This window comes from Octopus bimaculoides, chromosome 1 (assembly GCF_001194135.2).
Source record: "Octopus bimaculoides isolate UCB-OBI-ISO-001 chromosome 1, ASM119413v2, whole genome shotgun sequence".
Classification (NCBI taxonomy): domain Eukaryota; kingdom Metazoa; phylum Mollusca; class Cephalopoda; order Octopoda; family Octopodidae; genus Octopus; species Octopus bimaculoides.
The window spans coordinates 62407327-62417487 of NC_068981.1; the positions used below are offsets into that span (position 1 = coordinate 62407327).

Consider the following 10161-nt stretch of genomic DNA (forward strand, 5'->3'; position numbering starts at 1 on the left):
ATACACCATATATACACATATCTGCTCTTTGGAGACGATTATGTCCTTGTAGCACAGACATTGAGGATATGCAACAGATTCTAAACAACTTCTCGCATGCATTCAACGTTCTGTCTGACCACCAGCATCAAGAAAACTGAGCTTGTCCTCCACCACATTCGAATCTATCCTACTGCTGTTGCCCCGATTGTATATGTTGATGATAGAGCACTGAAACCTGTTTCTTCCTTCACCTATCTTGGTTCCATTGTGTCCAATGATGCTAAGATGGATAGAGAAATTAATTCCAGAAATGGGAAGGCTTCCACTTTCGGTAAGTTTTGCCATAGGCTTTGGAACAGCCACGAAGGTAAAAATCGATGTATACAAGTCGGTGATTTTCTCATCATAACTTTATGATGCTGAAGCTTGACGCTTTTGATATCCAGTGCTTACCTACTATTTCCAACATAAAACCGTGATGTGCTAAGAAAATGACACATATCAGGTATTGAAGCCATCCTCATCAAAATACAGCTTAAATGTATCTCAAGTATGAGCGATATCAGAATTACAAAGCAACTTCTCTTTAGCCATTCCCAAAGATCAGTTGAAGGACGCTCTTGCGCTCCGAAAACAAACTAAAAGATAATCTGAAGCGATGCAACATTCCCTTTTCCTCCAGGAAAACAAAGCATCGGAACGCATGACCAGGCGCCAATAATGATTCTCTTTAGTTCAAAGATTTGAGCAAATTCGCTTCCAACATCGGGACCAATTTCATGCAATCATGAAGGCACACTGGCAAAAGGCTGCTCCTCTAAATGAAATCCTCACTTTCCTTGTGGTTTTGTCGCACGGAGCAAATCAGGCTTTGCCGTCCACTCAAGAAAACACGCAGTAAAGGATTCACGAGCACTCGGATCCACAAGCTGGTTCCTTGCCAAAAGATTTGTACGGAACCAACAGACCACAGGTGAAGCATGTGTGTTCATGAAACATGATCACTGCTTTATTTTACTGACACCTCCATTTGTCGTTCACGACGAGAGAACTCATCATATATCTGTGCGAGTGTGTATGTGTGTGTGTGCGCGCGTGTGTGTGTGTGAGGTGTGTGTGTAAGTTTGAGTGTGTGTGTGTGTGTGTGTATGAACACAACGTCCCACCAGCCTCGAAATCGAAACCATGATCTTGGCATTGTAATTGTATCATGGTAATCACAAAAGATGCATATATGTGCATCGCCGTAGAGTATTTTAATGTTATATTTCCCCTTTAACACTTGAAATTTATGTTTTTGCAACAGACAAGATTCCGAATCTAATGAAAGGGAAGTTATCAATTATTTATTCAAATGGATACCTGAACTCCACTTAAGGCAACCAAGGTGATAAACGGTCGTGGGCAAACTAGAAAAAGGCTTAAGACTACCACAGAATTATGCTATAGCTGAATTTGAACTCATTAAAAAGAAAGTGCAACACAAAAAATCGCAAAGTATCTGGTCTAATGTCCTTACAATCCCACTACTGCAACACTTGTGTTTGTTACATTTTATAGAATCCGAAACGCAAGATAAACATTAGATTTGAACTCAGAGCGCAAAGACATGGAATAAATGTCGCGAAGCATTATATCTAGTGTTGATTACTATCTAATGTAATTTTACAGATAAACGCTGATGGAAAACTAAGCAATAATTTTGAAATGCATAATTAGAATATTTATGGAAACATCCGAGACCGCCCACCGGGTGTTTAATGAACAATATATTCTAAAGTGATTAAAATTAAAATTCGCTATCGAAATTTCACGTTTATTTATACTCCAAAGACTAGGTTATTAATGTTATTTTTAGAAGTTATTTTACTATGTTCTTCAATATTTGCAAACACTGGGGCCAAGTCAGAGTCTTTTACTCTCACCATTGTGTGTATTTGTGTGTTTATATTCCGGCATTACCCAGAGTCTTAAACAAGTATTCAAAATGTTTCATGGAAAGATGTAAAGTAACGTACAAAGATACATAAATACATACATATATACATACATACATACATACGAACATACAAAGATACATACATACATTCATACATGCATACATACATATACACATACATACATACATGTATACATACATACATACATACATATACACACAGACATACATGCGAACATACACACATACATACATTCATACATGCATACATACATAATACATACATGCATACATACATACATACATACATACATACATACATACACTGCTGCCATTAAAAAGCAAATTCCCAAAACAGTCAAAATCACCCACTGCGATCGTTCCAACATTTTTGCACAGTGCACAAGGCGCCAGCCTTTCCACCAATGTCCAAAAATGGTAGATCCAATTTGTTGAGGGTTGCCTTATTGACCATGCACACCATATCCCTTTCTTCGTCCTCAAAGAGAGCCATCTCATTAACCTCCACTTAGAAGCTGGGGTGAGAATGAAGAATTTTACAGCTATTACTGGGTGGGACCACCATTTCCGTGTACGATTATTTTTCGGATGAATCAATGGACGTATTTACCAATGGCTACTGCGAAGCAGCTTCTGTGTACAGTAAAACCAACAATTTAATAGTTGTTGATCTCCATAGGCCACCCCGACACCTTAACTATGCTTCAAGGAATGCCGCAACAGTATTGAGTGTTTCATCCATCAGTGTCATGCTGACAATATATCAATGATAGGGACTTCAACTTTCCCACTGTTGATTGGTCCATAAACAGCTTGAAACCAGGTATTTCCACATCAACACGTGACAAGGAAGCAATCGAACTGCTTTTTGATTTCCTAGATGAGTTTCTCCTGACCTAACTTGTTCTCGAACCAACAAGGTGTCACTACAACACCTTGGACCTAGTGTTCAGTAACCACACTCACACTATCCTCAATATTGCAGTGGAAGAAAACAACATCACTCATACACCATGATATGGTTCTCTGTGATCTGAGATTCTGCCATCCAAAGAGCAATCCCAATGACTCTTTCCAGTCCATCCATTTGACATTATAGATCTTCATAACGCAGACTGGAATACAATCAATCATGATCTTTCACAAGTTGATTGGGCCTTAACACACGCACACATTTCCACCAACAAAAATACATTATGGCAGACACTTGTATATATGTAACAAATCTATGCGTAAAACATACCCCATTAAGATCAGTAAACAAATCAAAGTGCAGAATCCCTAGAAATAGAAGAGCAATTATCAGAAAAATAAAAAGAATTAACAAGAAAATCAACCAACTTAAATACTGCCAGCAGCAACGCACCCATTCAACTGCCATTGCATCACTCGAATCGAAAAAATACCGCCTCCAAAGAGCATGATTACCATCATAAACAAAGAAAGAGCTGCGATGGAGAATTGGGCCATTGAGACAATAAAACTCAATCCTATTTGCAAAAAGATATCAAGTCATTGTTTCCACTGTTGGTTCTCTAGTTGATGAGAGCAACACTTTACATGATGATGCACAATCCATGAGCAAGATATTGAAGAAACAATATCGCTCTGTTTTCAGTAACGCTAATGCGGTTGATCTGGCTAGTATCAGTGATGTATAGCCGCAATTAACTATATCTGACATAACTTTTGGTGCTCCTGCTATCCTAAAAGAAATAAATAAGATCAAGCACAACTCGACAGTAGGTCCCGATAAGTTCCCGGCCTCTGTCCTGAAGAAGTGTCCACATCAAATTGTACTCCCCTATATCTGAGCTCTGAAGGAACTCACTTCACGCAGGTTATATCTCTGGTAATTTTCTTTCCCAGTCTGTTCTAGTTTTCAGAAAGGGAAACAATTTCTCTTGCAGCGAACTACCGTACGATTTCACTCACCTCTCATATCATTAATGTATTTGAGAGGGTGTGAGATCGCGTATAACTCACTGCATCGAAGACAACCATATTCTACACCCAAACCAATATGGTTTCCTTTATGGCAGGGACCACCTGTCGCAGCTTCTGCGCCATTTTGATGACATTTTAAAATCTTTGGAAGAACATTCCAACACTGATGTCACATACCTTGATTTCACCAAGGCATTTGGCACAGAAGAGCAAAAGGTCCTGCTGAAGAAACTGTCCAGCACTGGAGTCCGTGGAAAGCTGCTGCAGTGGATAAAGCATTTCTTGACGAACAGAACCCAACATGATCTGTTTAAGGGAATCTGTTCAAACTCAGCTAAAGTCTGTAATGGTCACCCACAAGGTACTGTGTTTCGCCCATTCCTCTTCATTATCTATATTAATGACATAGTAGACTTATCAAACATTCTACATTGAAAATCTTTGTAGATGATTCTAAACTTCAGAAGCCCATAAAAGGTAAGGAAGATCGAAGATGCCTTCATGTTTCCTGTTGTCTGTTTCTTGTTGTCCAATGGGCGGAAATGAACAGTATGCTTCTCAAGGAAAATAAGTTTAATTTGATCCACTTTGGAAGAGAGGATACTCTAAAACTACCATATGCCCTTCCCTCGGGCAACTCCCTAGTGTCATCCAACAACATCAGAGATATTGGAGTAATTCTTGATAACAATCTAAGCTGGAGCTTCCACGTAAAGAGCAAGGTTGACTTGGCACACTAGATGTGCTCCTAGATTCTGAGAACTTTCCGGTCTAGAGATGCCCAGACAATCATCCTTCTCTACTCTACTTTTGCCTGACCCTACCTTGAATACTGTTGCCCACAATGGCCTCTCCATACGAAACAACTCATTATCAAAGTGAAAGTACTCCAGAGGTCAATAAGAGGAGAGATAGACGGCATGAGAGGCATTGACATTTGGGGTCAACTAAAAAAACTCAATCTCTACTCTCTCCAACGCCGCCGGTAACACTACATCATTTGTGTGATGTGGAAAATATTCCATCAATATTGCACAAATGATGTTGGCATCAATTTTAAAATACACACAAGACTTGGCCCCGATGTTGTCCGCCCACTACAAGATTGAACTCAGGACACATGACAACATTACGACACAACTACTTTACCTCAACCGATCCAGCTCTCTTTAATACGTCAAAATAGAAACGGATCCCATAAAATTCAAAATTTCTGTGGAGAAATTTCTCCAAAAAATCCCGGACCAACCCCCTACACCCGGATATGCCTCTAACAATAACAACTCCTTGCTAGAGTGGGCCATGCTGCCCCATATATGACTAAAAGACTTCACAAGGTGGTGCTATTAAGTTAGACATGACCTGGGCCTATACTGGCCGGAACCTATCAAAATTAATCAGTTACTTACATACATACTGCATACGTACACGCATACATTCATGCATGCATGCATACATACATACATTCATATATGCATACATACTTACGTACGGACGTATATAAGTCTGATCTTCGGTTATTTCTATTTTAACTTACTTGTGTCGTTCATTGGACAGCAGCCATTCTGGATCAAGCCTCGAAGACTTCAGCTGAACAAATCGACAGCAGCTGTCAAGTTGTGCAGGAAGAAACACAAAGACGCATACACTTACACACATACACACACACACATACACATACACACACATACACACACACACACGCACACACACACACACACACACACACACACACACACACAAGACAAACTTCTACACAGTCTTCGTCTACCAAATCCGCTGAAATGGCATGTTTTTTACCCCAGGCAAGAATCTCGCCAAAAAACAAAGAATGGGGATTGCGAAGCGAACTTTATAATACGCCTACACAACCATGCGTGTGTGTGTGTGTGTGTATGTGTTTAGGCATATATGTGTGTATGTGGGTGGGTGTATAGTATGTGTGCGTGACTGTGTGTGTGCGTGTGTGTGTCTATGTGTGTCTGGTATGTGTATCTTTATAAGTACATGTGTGTGTGTGTATGTGTGTGTGTATAGGTGTATCGTTTATAAATAACACTAATGTAGTCTCGATTGTCACTAAATTAGTTTACAACTTTCAACCTACCAAATTACAGTCTTGATTCGTAAAGTGAATTTCAAGATTCTTTACTTGTATAATGTAACAATGGAAGTATGGATAAATATCAAAAGTATGCTCTAAACCATTCAACTCTAAAATATATTACATTATGCATAGGTTTAAAAACAACACTTCAGAGGAAAATGTATTAAATTAAATTATGGTTCTTAAGTTTATATATATATATATATTTATATATATATATAATTTAGAGAAAAGAACCAAAGTTCATGAACTCATCCATGAAAATCCACTGTCACATATAGATGTGAAATTATATATTTATATATTATATACTGTGAAACTTTATTTAATATTAAGTTCTGATAAATTGAATTAAATTGAGTTTTACCTGTAAATTTGGATTTTTATCCCTAATATTATTAGATTTATACACATATGTATATTTATATGTATATATATAATTATGTGTGTGCGTATGAGTGTGTGTATGTATACCACTAGCCTACTGGTCAATATATATATATTAATAATTAAAGGTACTAGGTACACACAAATGCAAATGTTGGCCCTGGTAGATTTCCAGTAATCCTTCGCAAATGGAAAGAAGGAATAATATGCCCTATCCACAAAGGAGAAATCAGGGCAGGAGCTAAAAATTGTAGACCTATCTCTCTGACTTCACACATCAGCAAACTCATGGAACGAATAGTCCGCAAGAAACCAATCGCGTTCCTTGAAGAGAATAACTTAATGACTAACACCCGGCATGGTTTTCGGCCAGGTAGAAACTACTTGACATAGCTCTTACAATATTGTGATTGAATGTTAAAGCAACTGCTAAACAACTCAAGTGTAGATGTGATGTATCTCGAATTTGCAAAAGCTTTTGATAAAGTCGACCATGGTATATGTCACAAACTTCCTGAACTCGGCAGTGTCGGAAAGCTTGGAGAGTGGCTACGCGACTTTCTAAAAGATTGACGTCAGGCAGTCGTCGCCAATGGAGTCACCTCCAAGGAAACACAAATAGTAAGTGGTGTTCCACAGGGCACTCTCCTAGGGCCACTGCTATTTATAGTGGCCCTCACAGACTGCTATTTGTAGTGACCTTAAGCTGCTCAGATACCCAGTCTCTCTAGCTATGCAGATGACACAAAAATGTCTCTGACAATTCAGATCCCTGGAAATATTGCGCATCTGCAACTGGGGTTAGACGCAATATACAGGTGGGCTGAGGACAATAACATACACTTTAATGGAGGAAAACTCCAATACCTGCGCTACTAGCATACAAAGCTGAACGATATGCACACAGGATACATTGCCCTGAGCGAAACTGCAACCCCTGAATCAAAATCTTGGCATCGACATGTGTAATGATACATCTTTCCAAGTGAATATTACTAATTTAGTAATAAAATGCAGACGGCGAGCTGGATGGATCCTCCGAACTTTCAAAACAAGTGAAAAGGAAACTATGATGGTCCTTTGGAGAACGTATTTCCGCAGCCGCTTGGACTACTGCTCCCAACTATGGTCACCATACACTATAAAATTAACGGCAGAACTCGAAATAATCAAACGTAGCCGGTCACATTTAATAACGCGAGTTTAAACATCCTATTACGTGACACACTGCATTACTGCCAAATATACAACATAAAGAAAGATTTAGTTTCTTATATACACCTTATATACTGTGTTGAAATGAGTACATTAAGTTTATCATTGAAGACTATAATAGGGTAAATATTAAGAGTGTAAGAAAGCGGGAGAGCGAGGAACTTGACGTTGTGACGAAAGGAATGCTAACAGTCCTTGCTCCACGCAGTGCGTTTCGATTGACCAATAGACACTAACACACATCCACATAAATACAAACACACACATGCGCACACACACAGAGACATGATGCAGGAGAAAGAAGAAAATATAAGTTCCATTTATTTCATTTTTTGCTTATTTTTGAGAACGGTCATAAAATACTCACATAAGATATGTCATTTTCAAATTTTTAGTTGCATAGGATTCACGCAATACCAAATTTTTATCCATTTTATTCTTTTATACGTTTCAGCCCTAAGGTTGTGGCCATGCTTTTTTTTCTGATGATTAAAGGTGTTTTTATAACTCCTGTTATAGAACCAATTGATATACCAGCTGCTGTCTGAATATTGTATTCTATTTGGTGATATCAATTTGCCCATTTTATTACCAAATATATTAGTGCCTGCTATCTTCTAACACACGGATTTTCGAAACCTTAGCATTTCCATGTGTTGTGGAGCAAATTGCATTAGACCGATTATGAACTATAGCTGTTAACCCTCGTAGTGTGACCTTAAGTCAATACGAAAGGAAATATGAAACACTGACACGAAAGGTGGAGCTAATAATACGCATCTGGGTCTCAAATTTTCTCAGCAGCAGGTGCAGGAAATATTGAATTAATTCAATATCCTTCTCTATTACTACACTCTCTCTTCTTCAGTAGGTTAATTTTCTGGAAATCCGATGACACCCAAATTTCTCCAAGCAGACGACGGTTCACAGACGTTCAAACTGAACGCCACATCAACAGCATTCATGTGACCAAGTCTGCAAAATCTAACGAATATCACGAGCACCTGTCTTTAATCTTCACTAAACTATAGAAGACCAGAGAAGAAATATTGGAATCTAATTGTAATCAATAATCTTTCGACCTGTAAAAGAATTGTAATGTAATATTTATTTTCTGTGAATTAACGTAGTTCGCTAATTATGTCTCATCGCAAGTAGACACACACACACATACTCACTGTCTCTCTCTCTCTCTCTCTCTCTCTCTCTCTCTCTCTCTCTCTCTCTCTCTCTCTCTCTCTCTCTCTCTCTCTCCTCTTTCTCTCTCTCCTCTTTCTCTCTCTCTCCTCTTTCTCTCTCTCCTTTTCTTTATCTTTCTCTCTTTCTTTCTCTCTCCCTGTCTCTTCCTCTTCATTCATCCATACTCAGACGTTTTGGCTAAATGCAAATTACTAAGAATTAGTAAATTAGGAATGAACGAGTAAGGCTTTAATATAAATTATATTAGACATTTATAATTATCAATTTATAGCAGTGGATATGATGCTTTTAATGCTTCGATTAGTACGTCATAATTCCATAATTATAATGTCTGAATGTTGTACTTACAATGTCTAAAATAACAATAGCTTAATTATCCATTACATTAGAAACCTATAGAGAATTCCTATTATTACTATGCATTTATTATTAGCAATCTCACCTCAGTGACCGATGTGCTTTTCGATTAAGCATAGTCACCTACCTGGCAATAATAGCAATCAATTATCAAATGAATTTCGTTTCAGAGTGCTTTTGAGATTTCTTTTGTAAGTTTTCTTTGTTTTATATTGCAATAAGAAGGAACATTGAAAAAATAAGTTCCTCACTAGATAAAACTGAATAGGTTTACTTTAAAGTGCGAACATTTATTAAAGTGAGCAAGATGTACAGCAGGTTCTCGAAATGCTTCTACTTCTGACATAATCCCAAGCACCATGTATATATAGCCTGGTCTTAGTAAATACTGCAGTATCGCTGCAACCAAATCCAAATGTAAAAAGGTTTGAATGGAGGTAAGCCACCCGTAAATGCATTAATATATAAAAATATAAAATTTCAGTGTATTTGCTTACCGCCAGCAAATTTACGTTTTGCGGCTAAACAAGTAATAAAGAGGGCAGCCAACACGGTTAGTTGTTTCAACATCGTTTCTAGCTGGAAAAAAAAACAAACAAGAATGTCATATTTCATCAAAAGTGCAATATATAATTGGAAAATTTTGGAGAAGTAGAATAATTAAGATAACGCGGAAGACGATGTGACAGATGGGCAAAGGAGAGACGGCAAAGGAAAATTGAAGTGAAAAGTTTGTTACTGCATTTGCGAATATTTTATTATATTTTATATATGGGGATGTCCTAAGAAAAATGAAAAGGAACATGCACTATAATTAAACAAAAGCCATGAATTGCAGAAGAGAATTTTGAATACGAGACCACAGAAACTATTGCAAATTAGGCATATAAAATTTCAGTCACAATTAAAAATATCGCATTTTACTTCATCAAATATATATATATGTGTGTGTGTGTTCGTGTGTTTATATGTATATGTATATATATGTGTGTGTATATATATATAT

The 10161-nt window shown here is 37.7% G+C and overlaps 1 protein-coding gene across 1 annotated transcript in view; it reads right to left on the minus strand.

Annotated features, from left to right (window-relative positions):
• The window catches only part of LOC106871800 (lysozyme), a 140295-nt gene that overhangs the window by 99992 nt on the left and 30142 nt on the right, over window positions 1-10161 (minus strand). The window contains exon 2 of the mRNA XM_014918442.2: window positions 9653-9734. Coding sequence (XP_014773928.1) covers window positions 9653-9725 — 73 coding nt within the window. The 5' untranslated portion in view covers window positions 9726-9734. The remainder of the gene's footprint in view (window positions 1-9652; window positions 9735-10161) is intronic.